This window comes from Dunckerocampus dactyliophorus, chromosome 14 (genome assembly GCF_027744805.1).
Source record: "Dunckerocampus dactyliophorus isolate RoL2022-P2 chromosome 14, RoL_Ddac_1.1, whole genome shotgun sequence".
Lineage (NCBI taxonomy): Eukaryota > Metazoa > Chordata > Actinopteri > Syngnathiformes > Syngnathidae > Dunckerocampus > Dunckerocampus dactyliophorus.
This window is the reverse complement of record NC_072832.1, coordinates 15,852,212-15,868,708: the sequence shown is the minus strand read 5'-3', so window position 1 is coordinate 15,868,708 and position 16,497 is coordinate 15,852,212. Positions and strand designations below refer to the sequence as shown.

Genomic DNA, 16,497 nt, shown 5'->3' with positions numbered 1-16,497 from the left:
CACCCTTTTCGTTCCCCTTTCTCTATTTCCTTTTTTCACTCCCAGATATTATTTTTGTAGGCACTGGCAGCGTAGTTTCACTCTGCTCTGCCGCAACTGCCGACTGACAGCTGCAGCTAGGAAGCAAGGTAAAGGTAGTAGTGTACCGAATCATTTCATGTAGCTATAATTGAGGTTGTCAGTCAATATATAAGTTTACTTTTGGTCAATGCGGATATTTAACTGTCATTAGCAAATACAAGAGATTGCTTTTATCGCTTCCTGACTATATATATTAAAAAAAAAATCACAGCAACTAACATTTTCCCCCTTTACGGCTTCTCTTGAGTCAGTACACAAACACTGTGGAACGCTTGCTCACTAGGATGTGTTGCAGTAACTGGTTTTCCTGTTTTGTCCACTGCTGTCTTCATCAATAACAGGAAGAGAGGAACGCAAGAAGCCAGTTTTTAGGATACTCTGTTACCCAATTTCCGTGGACATGATTAACACATGCAGCTTTTGGAGCAGTAACATGCTCCGTCACATTTAACTGTTGACACACTACACTGCAGATGAACTTGCTGAACAATTTGTTCAATAGATTGGTTTCTTCAAAATCAAATCAACTCACACGTCTTGGCTGGAAACATTTGATTTCGTTACAGAAACACTTGAAGTAAAAACACTTTTATTAATTTTACGTACTACAGAAAAAAACAAAGCACAAAAAAATCAGTGTTAATTATAAGCAAAGTATAGAAGGTGTGTTTCTTTCTTCATAAGGCCATCATCGACCACATCCAAACGTCTTATTCCAGTCGTCGTACAGCTCCAAGTCCTTTGATGACACACTCGGCCGCACGATCCTCAGAGCATCTTGGAAGTCAGCATAGAGGATTGGCCTAACCTGATCTGCCGTGATGGTGGCTATGTCATCGAGCTGAATGCTGCGAATGGGCCCTAGCGCCGCCTCGCGACACAGCTGAGTCATGTCTGCCCCAGAGAAGCCCTCTGTGGCCGACACAATGCTTTCCAGCTCCTCCGCTCTCAGCCTGTTCTTCTCTTGAGCCATGAGGTTGGTGACTATCTGCTGCCGGGCAGAGCCCTCGGGAAGGGGGATGTACAACCTCTTTGCTAGGCGTCGGCGGGCAGCCTCGTCTATCTCTTGGGGTCGGTTGGTGGCCCCCACCACCAGGATGCGGTCCTCAGCGGCTGTGGCGGCGCCATCCAGCTGAACCAGAAACTCTGTCTTGATCCTGCGTGATGAGTCATGCTCCCCATCTGTGCGCTGGGACAACAGCGAGTCAATCTCGTCAATGAAAATCACAGCGGGCTGGTGACAGCGGGCGATGGCAAACAGCGCTCGCACCATTTTTTCCCCCTCACCCACCCACTTGGATGTGAGCGATGATGCACTAATGCTGAAGAAGGTGGCACCTGACTGGCAAGCGATGCATTTGCCGATCAACGTCTTTCCGGTCCCCGGGGGTCCAAACAACAGGATGCCTTTAGGTGGACCCCTGAGGCCTGTAAAGATGTCCGGTCGCAACATGGGCCAAACAACTATCTCCTTTATGGTGGTCTTCGCGAATTCCAGGCCTGCTATGTCCTCCCAAACCACAGGAGGCCCGTGGTCCATAATCTCACTCATGATCAACTCCACTATCTTTGGCTCAAAGTTTTTAAGACGTTCATCCAAAATCTGAGGTTCCTGATCGGAGCTGGCTCTCGCCCCGCCGTCATCCTCTTCCTGCCGCGGCATAGGTGACACAAATTTTGAAAAAGCCCCTCGAGGCCTGTTGGCTCCCAGAGACTTCTTCACGGCCGCTGCCATGGTGGAAGTCGCGCCTCTTGGGGCTTGACGGGAATGTTTCTTCTGCTGATTCACAATTAGCTGCTCACGGGCCGATTTGAAGTTGCTTCCAGGTCTTGGGTCTGCCTGTGCTTGTGGCCCCCGGCCATCATCCCCTGCATCGGTGTTGTAAAAATGTTTCCGCTTTGGTGGATTGGAGTTAGGGAAAAAGCAGGGTTGATAGCTGCTGCCTGCAGGGCCCGTGTTGCTCTGAGGACCCGAGGAGGGATGACGACACACAGGCTGAGCTCTGGCACTTGGATGAGAAGATAAGTAGAAACTATCTGATATCCCTTCAGAGGTTTCTGAGCTATCTACAGTAACACTGGCTGTATTATTAACCTCAACTTTAGGCTGAGGTGGCCAAATAAGTCTGAGGGAGGTGCTCTCTGACCTGGCTGCAGCAGAAGAAGCAGGCAAGGAGCTGCTCCCGCTGCTGCTCTCTTGTCCAACAGATATGCTAACATCTGCTGTGGCCACTAGGGACCTTTCTCCCCCTGCCTTTGCTTGAATCATCTTCTGCACGCAGGGCAACTCCAGCACGCTCTCCATGGTGAGGGACGACTCCCATTTGTCACTGTGGTTCTTCTGATTACGGGCCAGATGCAGCGCGCTCTCTGCATAGTTGTTAAGCCCCGTGCGAGGGTCATCCGAGTCCAGCACTGCAGCGTAGCGCTCTGAATAGGTCCTGAGCAGGCTGTCCATGGCGGCATCTGAGAGGTGGGAACTTGCCCATGCATACTGAATGGAGAGGATGTGGGCCCGGTAGGCATCGGCCGTCTGTTCAGGTGTACAGTTGCCAGACGAAATGTCAAAGGACCTCCTCTGCCATTCATCCAGGTGTGCGCCACTCATGCCTGGGCTGTTCGAGCCTGATGAAGAAGAGGGGACAAATGTCATTAAAAATGCATCACTTCAGCAAACCCTTGATTACCTGTGGCTATAACGCTATGATTTTACAAACACAATCTGAAACCGTATCATAATGACAAGGAATGATACACGCCAGGGGCGCAACAGTACATGCATTTGCAACCAGATTTCTCAGTACGGAACCTTTGATTCGCTACAGATGCGTGGCAATTTCCCACTCGGTACACATGAAAAGCAAGGAACAGGAAGTGTTTCTTGTGTCACACATCTACTTAATAAGCAAATACAGTGCAGTCATGGGTAGCGACTGTGCCAAGGAGAAGCCAGACCTTGAAACCCTTCTTACGTCTCCCAATTCCTCCACTTCGCCCTCCCAGTGAAATCCGTAAACAGACAAAATAGTGTGCTGGTAATGTTCAGCAGAGATTGGGAAAGACTATACAAACTGGAGCTGTTTGTGCTGCACGTCAGGCAATAAGGAACTTACTTTTAATAAAAATTGGGTCTGTCTGTGTCAGAAATAGTGCCGCAACAGCGGTAACTAATTTATTTCAATAATTACGTTGAATTTTTTTTGCGTAATTAACGCATCTATCATTTGCTTTGTCACAACACCATAACACTTAAATGTCAATGTTTTGATGTACAATGGCTTGTTAGCCATATTAGCAGAAAATTAATCAAAGTAGACCCCTGCATCCGTCAATTTTTCTGTATGCCATAAGCATATTTTAATTTATTTCGGTTGTTTCGTATTGAAAAAGTCATTAAAGCTGTTTAAATAGCTAAGCAGTTTTATATGAACTGAACCGTGATTATGGCGTACAGTTACACCCCTACTACACACAATGAAAAATCTGCTTAAAAGTAAATCTGCTATAAATATCTGCTTTTAAACTGCACAGTACTGATTCCGTGTGCTACATTGTAGTATAAGAACACCTTGAAATTCAAGCCACCTTTGACTCTCTTCACAACGCAAACCGTAACACGTGACTGACACACGCCGCAAAGCTGCCAAATAAGTACTGCTGTTAAGTCACGACTTTATGACGAAATAATAACACAACCTATACCTCATTTGGAAACGTACAATATGAAACGTTGCTCTTACGTTTGCCAAACTACTTGTTTCCCGCCACCATTTACTTCCTCCACCACCACACAACTTCCTGCCGCGTTCCGTGTTGTTCTCTTAACATCTCCACACAACTTCCTGTCGATGTTCCGTGTCGTTCTCTTAACATCTGCAGTAAAGAGTCTTCACTGAAGACTGAGAAAAAGAACCATTCCGTTTAGAAATCGCTCATACGTACATCCATATTTATTTGGGTAAAATAGCTAACAAAATTTATATCCAACTTTGAACAACAAAGCAGGACGCAAGTAGGTTTGCTACAAAACTCCGTTGGGGCTCAATTCTTGCGAGCACTATAAACATCGCATTTCTGCTCAGGTATAAACATGCTTGACTTACATTTTAGAAATATAAAGTTAATATATAGCCTGATTACAACACAGAATTAATATACAAACTTACCAAAGCACTCGTAAACGTATGTTCCGGTCATATGACGTTCAACCCAAATAACTACGTAGTGAAATCTGCAGTGCCATCTGGTGGCCTTACTGCGTAACCCGTTATATTAAACGCTTAATCACCTTTGCATTCTGGGAATTGCAGTCCGTGTGATGTTAAAAGTCCACTTGGCACAGATTTCGCAACCACGAACGGCTTGAAAGTCTTTTCACGTGTGTGTGAATTGTATTACAACGTATATTAAGCGTATATGTCACATAAAACAAATAAAAATACATATTAACCCGAATATACCCACGTGAAAAACTACACTAACCACAACGCATGGCGAATTAAGCTCTCGCCCATGCAAGACAGCAGCTGAGCTTCTGGAAAATGGAAACGCGTGTTAGTAGATAAACAACGTTTTTGTTAGTCCATGCATAACTAGCTAGTCAGATGTAGTTTTAATATATTTTTGCAGAATATATTTGTATCACGAATTAACTCAGAACCCAGACAGTTACTAATGGTCGTTTTGAGCCAGACACCGGATGCGGACAGTTTGTCGGCCCATACCGGACAAGTCTCGGGATCCCAGTCACACCCTGCAGGGTCGATGGCTGCGAAATAATAATCCATTTATATACATCTAATGCTACAACCTAATGACGACATGCCTCCTTTGTCACTGATTCGGCGGTGAAGTGAACATTTGGACTGGATATGACCGTCTCATCAACACCATGGGCAGATCAGGGGAGATAACACTGGACACTGTGCTGCTCTACCCACCAGACAAGTAACTCACTAGCAACAAAGTAGTTTGAAGTCCATTCTAATAATCTCGCTTTTCCATCCGCCGTGGGACAATGGCCACTCAAATGTACACTTTTGTCACCCGGGACGACAACAGCAGCGTTTATGCAGAAGTTTCCAAAATCCTCTTGTCTACTGGGCGGTGGAAGAGGCTAAAAAGAGACAACCCCAGATTCAATCTAATGCTTGGTGAAAGGAACAGACTTCCTTTTGGACGCTTAGGTACGGTGTGTTTTTTTTCTATTTGTCATAAAGAAATCTGGATCATGTGTCCACCCACTCGGGCTGAAACATCTGCAGTGACTGTGCAGAACGTCTCGCCCCTGCGGCATCTAAATGATGAAGTTCTCCATCAGCCCCCACATAATTGCATTTTGTTGACAAAGTGTTAATTAGTACAAGTTGTACTGGTTGTTTTGAAATATTTTCACTGGGACTTTACAGGTCATGAACCAGGACTGGTGCAGCTGGTGAATTACTACAGAGGGGCAGACAAGCTTTGCAGGAAGGCATCCTTGGTCAAGTGGGTATCGGCTCATATTTTCTCTCACGTCCCTTTTTAACCTACGACCCTTTTCTACTCAGTTATGAAAAAGGGAATTGCTTTAGCTCAAACTCTCAACCACCTTTAAATCGCCAGGCTTATAAAGACTAGCCCGGAGCTCTCAGACTCCTCCAACTGGTTCCCGGAGTCTTACATCATCTATCCCACCAACCTCAACACTCCTGTGGCTCCCGCCACAAATGGCCTCAGCCATCTGAAGAGCAATCCCAAGACAGACGAGCGAGAAGTTTTCTTGGCTTCCTTTCACTCCAAGAAAGAAAGTGGGGAGGGGACAGTGTGGATTGCCAAGTCATCTGCCGGAGCTAAAGGTAGAATAACTGACACATGTTTTGTCTGGGTGTTACAATAATTAGTTAGCAAACGGCAATCAAAACAACTTTCATGGTAAATATACATATCCTAAACTTTCTTCGATCTACCATTGAGGATGTGACCGACCAGTCTACAATTCTATATTTTCTTCCAACAGGTGCTGGTATTGTGATATCGCACGATGCTAACCACCTGCTAGAGTACATCGACAACCAGGGACAGGTTCATGTCATTCAAAAGTACCTGGAGAAACCTCTACTTCTGGAACCTGGACATCGTAAGTTTGACATCAGGTCAGTCTTTCATGCCTTTGAGAAAAAAGTGACTTTGTAACATTTATATTTGAGTAAAGCGCACTAATAGTGTATAATATGGTATTGCCAGGAGCTGGGTCCTTGTGGATCACAATTACAACATCTATTTATACCGAGAAGGTGTGCTGCGGACATCCTCTGAGCCATACAACAGCTCAGACCTCCAGGACATGACAAGCCACCTAACCAACCACTGCATCCAGAAGGAGCACTCACAGAACTATGGCCGCTATGAGGAAGGGAATGAGATGTTCTTTGACGAGTTCCGTCTGTACCTGCTCAACACTCACAATGTCACCCTGGAGACCACCATATTACCTCAGATCAAGCAAATCATCAAGTAGGTGATTTTCTTTACTAGGGCTGCAGCTAACAATTATTTTCCTCGTCAATTGTTGTTTTGATTAGTCAGGTAATCGGCCCTTGGCGGACCAAATTAATATGAACGCTTAGTGGTTTGGTCCACAACATATCACTGTTTTCCAACGTCAAAGCTGATACGTGTGAATATCTTGTTTTGCTGAAAACACAAAGATAATAGGTCTCCATTCATGGATGGCTAAGGAAAGTAAAAAATATTCACATTTGATAGTTAAAATCAGAGGATATTTACGCTTAAACGATTAAGTGAATACCAAAATAGTTGTTGATTAATTGGATCATTTGTGGCGCATCACCACAAATTAATGACTGAACAGTAATCCCTCATTTATCGCAGTTCATTTGTTCCAAACCCAACCGTGATGCGTGAATTTCTTACTTGTAAATTGAATATTTTTGTAGATAGACCACAGAAAACCCGTTTACAGCCGTCTAAATACGGTTTGTAGCATTAGTAGAGCCCTCTAGACGCTCTAGTCATTTTTACACTCGCATTATCCAATATAGTACAGTAAATAAACCATTTAAGACATACGACTTGTGCTTGTGTGTGTTGCTATAAATGTGTTCCCTAGGGGAGCTGAGAGAGGGGTAGACAGGAAGTGACGTCAGGGGTTCAGAGTTGAGTTTTAGCTTGGTGTGGGTTATGGCCGCAACAGTCGTCTGTGTTTTTATTAGGGATTTGTATCAGGGATTATTGTGCCTGTTTGTGAGATAATTCAAACAAAAGCCTGTTGTTCTGGTGAAGTCTAATGTGTCTCACCAAATATTACAGTAACATTAGTGACATCTAGTGACCAGTGTAAAAGACTACAAACAACGTCTTTGAATGCATCTTTTGAATGCCTTGTATTTGTGTTTTAGTTCATTTAGCCATTTTTATGCTAGAAAATGCTTAATTCAGGGAAACAATGCGTAACATTTTCTTAAATATGCATGTTTTGACTAATAGGCCGTATTCAACCACAAAACAGCATGATTTATGAATGAATATATTTCTGAAAAACCGTGATAAAGTGAAGCTGCAAAATTCGAACCTCGAAGAAACATTGAACGCAAAGCAAAGTAACCAGCTCATATGATGTTAGCGCGATCATCAGTGCTAATAGTATTGTTTAAAAGGATGCAAGATGTATCAAGGTCATGTCAACAGGTGCCTTATACCTTTCCTACTGGTTAAGAATTTAAATGAACTTGTTCAACATGAATTATTTAATGCGTTTTTATCAGAGCACAATTTCTAATGAATAGAAGGTGCGAAGGTTTAAATGGTCCTAAGGTTCCCTTCTCGTTGCAACTTTCGCCCTTTATTGTGACAAATGTGTTGTGAAACATGTAGTGGAAAGCGCCGGAGGCTTTTCGTGACACAAATCGTTAGGTCGTTTGATGTTTGCACAGTGGGGTCAGTCAATTTTCAGTTTGGAAAGGGGTGTGGTCAATAAGGTCATGAAAGTGAAAATCGTTGTCAAATGAATGGGTGAAAACGTATCGCTAATAGCAATTGTTGTGTCCAGAAAAGTAGCTCATGCTGTTCAAACCAGGTCAATGAATAAAACGCAGTCACTTTTTTGTGTTAAATAATAGGCAGCATGGCGTGGAGTGTTTACAGTCTTCATCTGACAGTTGGTGTTTGTTACTGTTACTATTCTCAATAGAATTGTTCTTTTTTTGTCGTTTTTTTGCAGGAGCTGTCTGGCATGCATTGAACCAGCCATCAGCACCAAACATCTCTCCTACCAGAGCTTCCAGCTGTTTGGCTTTGACTTCATGGTGGACGAGAAGTTCAAAGTGTGGCTCATCGAGATCAACGGAGCGCCAGCCTGCGCACAGTCAGTATCAACATGTTCTGTCGCCATACTACTGCTTTCTTTTGCCGTCTGCTTCTTCAGTTCTAAACACTGGAGAGTCATTACGGTTATGCTGGGATGTGGCAGCTCACTGACTGTTTTATTTCTTCGTGCTTCTCCTCTAGGAAGCTGTACCCAGAGCTGTGTCAAGGTATCGTGGACGTAGCCATTTCCAGCGTCTTCACCCTGAACAATAGTGGTGACTCCTCGTCATCGTCGCCTTATTCTTCCTCTCCATCATCCCTGTTTGCCACTAACGCTTGTTCTTCACCCAAGCTGAGAGGGCCGCTTCACGTGGGCCCTTTTACTCGACTCTAAGCATGGCAAATCATTCCCGTCCCTCTCCACTGCTGGAAGAGCAACAAACGCCGTCAATTGTAACCGGAACATTGATTGTTACCTCGTCTTTCATGCATGTCTCTATGAATGCAAGCAAGGATTTACAGAGGATGTATTTGTTTATTTGAAACATGAAAGGAATTCCTCCTGTTTTTCCCATGATAGATTCTTGGGTGGCCGAAGGATGCAGAGACGCTCCTCCGAATGAGACAGTAGTGCCTTACATATCCAGCCATGTAATAACCCATCAACATTCCTCACCGTGCTCACAGTCGCAACACAAAGAGGCTAGGAATCCCAAGTTTTAGCAAAACTGCCCTTTTGCCTCTCTACGAGGACCAAGATCCAGAATTTTCTTGTCCTCGGTTCCCCCCAAGGCACATGGATGTTTTTTCATGAAAGGAGAAACACGGAGATGTTTGCATCTTCACACAAATCAATGCTGCAACTGTATCCAGTATATACAGTATCCACACACAGGCTCCGCTGTTGTTGAAAGACATCACCGGCTCACTAAGTAGTGCAGTGTTTCCCATACGGCCCGCCACAAACAAATTTGGACCGCTACATCTAGATTTGGCGCAAGCCGATCGCCCTCGCTCATAAAGACATACTAATGGGACTGTCGATGTAATTCCGTTTCTTAACACACCTTATATGAGAAGAAGATGATATAAAAGAAGATGTAGCAGGAGGGATCAGTGTTGCCAAATTAGCAACATTGTCGCTATATGTAACGAGTAGTCAGACCCTTGGATAATCCTTTTGGAAAAAAGCAACGGGCAAAAAAAATCTAATGAAGAAACTTCAGAGTGGCAAATGTGTGTTCAAGTTAAAGAGCACGGCAGTTTGTCTTCTATTTTGTGGAGTCATTAAGATGTGACAGCGTTTTACTTTTGCGTCTTGCCTAACTGTGGTGCGTTCAAGTATCGCTGAAGAAAGTACGAAATGTTAATGCTTGACGAAAAGGTTTATCAAGGAAAAAAGGCTAAAACGTAAAAATAGTGGGCTTTCTAACAGAAACACTGGCATGAAAGCACGCATCGTTCTCAACAAGCAGCAGGTGCTGCTGTTTGTCCCTCCCCCGTGCTGACGACTTGTTTGTGACATTTATAAAAAATGGGGGGGGAAAAGACAAAAAGAAGTGAGCGAAGAAAGCTCTAAACGTTGTGCTTTTCATGGTTTCACTCACTTTTTGTCGCCAACTCCCTTACAGTGTCCATTACATTTACATGCAAATGCATTATGGCCAGTTATGCAAATGAGACAGTTACGTCACATCGCCCCCACCCATCCCGTCACCACCACAAATAGATTGCAGCCCTGTGGGAAACACTGTAGCGACATGTGTTGTTGACTATTACTTCTTCCTATCGATGTCATTTTAGTTAGCCTGGCAGATGCTGCATGTTTCCCCGTTGGTTCGTAGTTTCTTCATTGTATCTCTCCAAAACTCCCTGCTTCTCAAGTTTTACTTTGTTTGTGTCATAGGTCAAAGGACAGCTTATTTATATTTTGTGTCTTTGTGTTGACGCTCAAGAATGAAGGCTCAAAAGAATCCATTGTGTGATGTATTTTAAAGGTCACCTTCCTCCTAAATTCTATGATGATCCATAGACAACACTGTGCTTCAGAAGGATCCAGCGACTGAGAAAATACAATTCCATTCTTGCATTCATTATTACAGAGCCCTCTTGTGGCTGAAAAGGAATGATTGAAAGGTCTATAATGAAAGCAGAGAAAGACTTTTTAGGCCATTGTTTTGTCAAATTAGTTACAATATTAGTATAATTTAAGTCAAAAGGAAAAAATATATATTTGTATTGCATTTTAGTGGGATTCTCTCCTCATCAAGGGGAAAGGTGCCTTGGTGGGTATTGTGTTTTTTTTCTTTTAAAAAGCATCTGTACCTTTGGTATAAATTTGCCTCATTAATCAATCGACCTCATGAGTCCTGGATGTGTTCATCCCATCCCAACCAAAGATGAAAATCATGCTGTGTGTTCTATGTTAAATAGGTTCTCAAATCACGTGTCACGGTGACTGTCATCTGAATATGAGCTCATCAATTGTATGAAATCCAGTGTGCATTCAGGGACGTATAGGTGTTTTTGTTTGCTGTGGTGTGTTCTTCAAAATGTTGCATGGTCGTTTCTCATAAAACTATTGCTGGAATAAAAACAAAGTTGACCATTATCAAGCATCTGTCATTCAAATAAGTGCAGACGAACGTAACTCATTTCTATGTCGCATCCTTTACAGTCTTTTATAGCTTTAAACCAGCGCTTCTCAGTGGTGAACTGCCAGGAGAGGCACGGAGTACTTTCAACGTTAGTGCAGACCTGCCAACATGTTCAAATTTGTCATACTCGACATGCAATTTGACTTTTGACTACGCTCGATGCTTCACAGCTCTTGTTACATTTTCCTGGTTTCAGTTTCAAGTTCAGTCTGTAAAGTACAGATAAATACATCGCTATTAGGCAGTTTATAGTATTTCAAACGGGGGTAGGCGTGAAAACATTTCTGTCCCCCAGTGGAGGCATGACAGAAAATACAAGTAATTGAGAACCACTGCTTTAAACTGACAGAAAGCTCCTACGGCATATACTTTGTAAGACCGCAAGAGGTCGCTATATCTCCTGGTGACGTCATTATGGTGCAAGACAAAAGCACTACTGGTAGTAGTAAGTCTTGCCGGGTGCGGTGGCGCGCGCCTGTAATCCAAGCTACTGGGAGGCTGAGGCTGGCGGATCGTTTGAGCTCAGGAGTTCTGAGCTGCAGCGGACTATGTCGATCGGGTGTCCGCACTAAGTTCGGTACCGATATGGTGCTCCTGGGGGAGCCCGGGACCACCAGGTCGCCTAAGGAGGGGTGCACCGGCCCAGGTCGGAAACGGAGCAGGTCAAAGCCCCCGTACCGCTCAGTAGTGGGATCGCGCCTGTGAATAGACGCTGTAGTGCAGCCTGGGCAATACAGCGAGACACAGTCTTTTTACACCTACCCACACCTCCATAAAATTATGACACTAAAACATTCGCACTGTATTTCCACTAACATTCACAGTTTTTCCGTGTTCTACACTGCCTCCTACTGGAGGAAATTGACAACTACATGTCAAGAACTGATATGTGTGTTTATATGAGTACATTGGAAAAAAAATTCAGTTCTAGTTAATTGCTGTTTTTCTCAAGGCTAGAAATCAACTTTTAGTCATAAAATGGACATGGTCTGTTTCACGATTAAACATAGCTGTGAGTTCGACTGTTACCATTTCATTTTACCACACATTTAGCTCTACAAACCCTTTCTGACCACAATTCTTTGTCAAACATGACTGTTCACCGATGTCCGTCTATGATTTATTCATGTTCTTAACAGTTTTATTTACAGTATATGATTGATGCAGTCCATTGATTTCAAGCAGAGTAACAGGAAATGTCTTCTGACAGGATAGCTAAAGAAATGCACCGTGCATGTTTAAATAACGTCTTACGATTTATACGGTCTCCCTGTTAAATTGAGATGGCCATTTTTGTTTATCGATTATGACATGACATGTAGTTGTCGCTTTCGTCCAGAAGGAGGCAGTGTAGGACGGGGAAAACTGTGTTTCGTCACGTAATGTATAAATGTTTGGTGGAGTACGTTGTAAATAGAAAAGATTGTGTCTCGCTGTATTGCTCAGGCTGCACTACAGCGACTATTCACAGGCGCAATCCCACTACTGAGCGGTACGGGGGCTTTGACCTGCTCCGTTTCCGACCTGGGCCGGTGCACCCCTCCTTAGGTGACCTGGTGGTCCCGGGCTCCCCCAGGAGCACCATATCTGTACCGAACTTAGTGCGGACACCCGATCGACATAGTCCGCTACAGCTCAGAACTCCTGAGCTCAAACGATCCTCCAACCTCAGCCTCCCAGTAGCTTGGATTACAGGCGCGCGCCACCGCACCCGGCGAGAATCAGGTGACCCGGTAGTCCTTTTCACCTGTACCATAGTGACGTCACCAGGATATATGGCGACCACTAGTGGAGAAATAGAATGCTTCCTTAAACCATTGGTTGCTATGCACAAGACCTGCCTGCGTTTCACAATTATGTCTTCATCCATACAATTATATAAAAAAAAAAAACAAGGAACAAATGACCGTTTAATGCATTACCAATTCTAGCTTTTACAAACAATAATAAACTAGTTGAAAATTGGCAAACATCTACAAAGATGACGTTTGACCTTAGCTATCTGTATATATCTGGAAGTTGACTAGGACCACATCCTGCATGTACTTCTATCACTTTATGGGGAGTACAATTACTGATATGTAACACACGATTTAAAAAGTACTACAAAGACACAGGTAATGTACAGCCTACACATTTGGAATAATTTAACCACAAATGTATGTAAATATTGAAGTAATATCAATGATTGCAGACAGTGATTACCAAACAGATGTTTTGGCAATTTTCTATCAATAAAGGATATCCAGAGAAACCAAGTTGTCTTTTGTCTATTTATTTGAAGCTTCAAAGGCCCAGTCATACACTGAGGACCCACAAGGCTGAATGCAAGGGAGTGCAAATACAAAAAAAAAAAACACACAGAGTGAAGAAACGTGGGTGGGGGTCTTCATGCAAGCAGACGCTTCTGCTCTCAAGATAAGGGATGATAAATCAGAGAAGCACCGCCAAGAGGCACCACCAGGATACCTCTGCCTCGGTGAGGTCACTACGTGACCCTGACCATCTCACAGCAGAGACAGTGGAAGAAATACAGCATCAGCCATATCAAGACTGTTACTTTAGACTATTCATTTTGCTATCACACAGATGAGAATATTGATTAGTGTATTTTCATAAGAAGATTGGTTGCATTCCATCTTAAAAGTTCCACTTGCTAGGAATATGCTTGCTTTCAAGCAAAGGCTTATTTTGTTTCTAACTGGCCGTGTATCCTGTATGCTGCTTTTTCATTTGTTGTTTATCACATTTTGACATGTGTATATGCACGGCTCAGATCAAGGGTAACCTTAAGCCTGTTCATGTTTTTATTTTGCGCTAGCACGGCTATGTTGTAAAAAAGTGTCTATATTTGGACATTGAAATGTTACATGTAAAGCATGTCTACTTTTGTTGTGAAATTAACAGTATTTTGTCTGATAAATTTTGTCATGATTTCTACTTAGAATTAAAGAATGATGTCTGAAATTGGTTTCTAATGTGTTTTATTGAAATATTCTCACTGTAAAAAAAAAATAACTGTTGTGTAATCATTAGTGAAACGTACATTACCTTCGTGTCCGCCTGACGATGAAAATTTTGAAGAAAATAATTCCATGGAAAAACAAACCCCATGATGATTACAATGGTATATATTCATGGAATAATTACTCAACTCTGCAACTAAAATGCTTTTTTGTGTATAAAAGAGTAAAATAAGATTATTTGAACAAAAATCAAACACACCCAAATTTCATGTCCGGCCCGTTATGTACGTATACTTCGAGCTCACAGCGTAAATTGCGTATTGCTAGTAAATATTGATTTAGAAAATAAAAAGTGCCTTCTTGGGCCAAACAAAACTTGTATCCTTCTGCCGGTTATTCGCCAAATACGCGCTCAGCAGGGGAATGTGTTGTCATGTCGTGTCCGCCATTTTGTGTCAGCGTTACGTACGTTCAGTCACGATTTCGGAGAAGCAGCATCATTCAATTCGACGAGCAATCGGCGGTTTAACAACCATTGTCAAGTCTAAGGTAAGATTTTTTCATTTTTGTATATATTGGAGAAGATCTTTATGCACTTTGAAATGATTTTTTTCGTCGGGTGAGTTACAAATTTTGTGTTTATCGAGCAGTGTAACTTGTTTTGACAGCCGTTGTTTTGACCTCTCGCAGGTAGCTGTTCGTGTCCTAGTTATGTACGCGCACGAAGCGGCAAAAAAACCACAAAGTTATGTAAATTACATTTAAGAAAGAGTGAACTTCGGAGGGTTGCTATGAGAAATGGAAGATGTCTCGAGCTCTGGTATGTTGGGTGTGTGTTTTGCAATGTTTAAAGTTTGTGTTTATAACATTACCAAGGTCTATCCATGAGTTTGTAATTTTATCCAAAATGTAACACTTGGGTACCCTTGATCTGAGCCATGCACATGTATGTTGTATATTGTACAGGATTTGGCATTGGGGTTTTGCATGAATTAAATGTTCCTTTGTTCCTTGTATTTTTATAAATAAGATTTTGTGTATATGTGAAAAGCATGGAGGTCATGTGGAAGACTTCCAGTTGTTTAGGCCAGGGGCCCAACCAGGGGTATGCGTACCCCTAGTGGTACGCAATCAAATTGCACAGGGTACGTGGAAACATTTGATAAATTATTTCCAAGATCAGTAAATATTCTCAGTCATTTCATATTAAGCCAGACAGTAAAATGGAATGAGTGCACTACAAGTTTGCCCCAGCAGACAATAACCTGTGGAAAACTCTGAAAGAAAGGGCCAGATTTTTTTCATTTTAATGTTGAATTAATTTGAGAAATTAAAAAAAAGAAAATGCCTTTAGAATTAAATGTCCAAAATGAGGAGTTCGAATATAATGATTTTCATTTCATAATTAGTTGTGTTACATTCTACTTTTGGAAAATTGTCAACACATTTGAGTAAGGGGACACTCATGGTGTGACAAAAAGGCTCAAAAAGGTTGGGAAACGCTGGTTTAGGCAAGCACGTTATTTTCAAAAAACACCACTAGAGGTCAACATACATACTGATGATGTCACTATGGTCCAAGTCAAAAGCACCACGGATTGCTTTGAAATGAGAAGTGAAGTGAGAATGTGACAAACATTCAAGTATTTATTTCTGATAACCAAAAATTGCTTGGAATATCTTGTTGCATGATCAGATAATATTCAAGTTAAAGAAGAACTGCACACAGTACAATTTTTCTGTCAAAATTAAAGAACAAATACATTTAGAAATAAAAAGTTGAAGTGCATTATTGACACACATACCTAGGCTTACACATACACATACACACATACATCTACCTTTCATAGGCCGCATAAAATCATGGGGCAGGCAACATCTGGCCCCGGGCCTTGAATTTGACACCTGCTCTATAATATCTTTCCTTATACCAATCAATCCATTTTCTATACCACTTCTCCTGGACTGGTATTTACTTTCCTTTTACTATCTTTTACTTTCTCCTGGAGGAGAGTAACAACATTGTAATTGTTCTGGGTGCGCACCTTAAAGCCTTGCTTTCATTGGCTGAAACGTATGTCAATCAAGTTGTAGCGCTCTCCTCCCATTGGCCCGACCATACGCGAATCAAACACTTCTTGATGAGGTCCCCTAATAGCGATGGGAAACTCGATTCCTTTTACTGACTCGAATTTGTATAAGTCACTCACTCACGTGAATTGGGTACTTGATTGCTCAAGTCTTCCGCACATGTGGAACAAGTTGTGAATCGGGTACACCCATCAAAATTGGAATCAACCATCACAGAGCGCATGCACACCATGTTGCGCCCCCCGCCCCGACTTGTGTCGCATTTAATCACCCTCTGACATGTTGCCTGATTTCTTTTTTTTTATTTAGCTAGCGCTAGCAGGGGTGAGTAAGTGAACGAGTTAACAGAGACGAGTACCCGTTCGTCCCAATTCAGTGACACACTCATGAGTTTT

The 16,497-nt window shown here is 42.6% G+C and overlaps 2 protein-coding genes across 4 annotated transcripts; one reads left to right on the top strand and one right to left on the bottom strand.

The window, feature by feature from the left end:
- Positions 1-688: 688 nt before the first annotated feature.
- fignl1 (fidgetin-like 1) lies at positions 689-4,305 on the bottom strand. Of its 3 annotated transcripts, none has more exons than XM_054799583.1 (3): positions 4,248-4,284; positions 3,801-3,980; positions 689-2,706 (listed from the first exon to the last, which is right to left on the bottom strand). In XM_054799583.1, the coding sequence occupies exon 3, from the start codon at positions 2,687-2,689 to the stop codon at positions 770-772; it is 1,920 nt and encodes a 639-aa protein (XP_054655558.1). In that variant the 5' UTR covers positions 2,690-2,706; positions 3,801-3,980; positions 4,248-4,284; the 3' UTR covers positions 689-769. The 3 variants fall into 3 exon arrangements, with proteins under 3 accessions (XP_054655558.1, XP_054655557.1, XP_054655556.1); XM_054799582.1 differs by having other exon boundaries at positions 3,822-3,980; XM_054799581.1 differs by lacking the exon at positions 3,801-3,980 and having other exon boundaries at positions 4,248-4,305.
- Positions 4,306-4,584: 279 nt separating this feature from the next.
- ttl (tubulin tyrosine ligase) lies at positions 4,585-10,989 on the top strand. Its single transcript, XM_054799584.1, has 7 exons — positions 4,585-5,267; positions 5,490-5,568; positions 5,686-5,918; positions 6,080-6,215; positions 6,307-6,576; positions 8,303-8,446; positions 8,590-10,989. Exons 1-7 carry the CDS (start codon positions 5,099-5,101, stop codon positions 8,780-8,782), a joined length of 1,224 nt encoding a protein of 407 aa, XP_054655559.1. The 5' UTR covers positions 4,585-5,098; the 3' UTR covers positions 8,783-10,989.
- Positions 10,990-16,497: the final 5,508 nt, after the last annotated feature.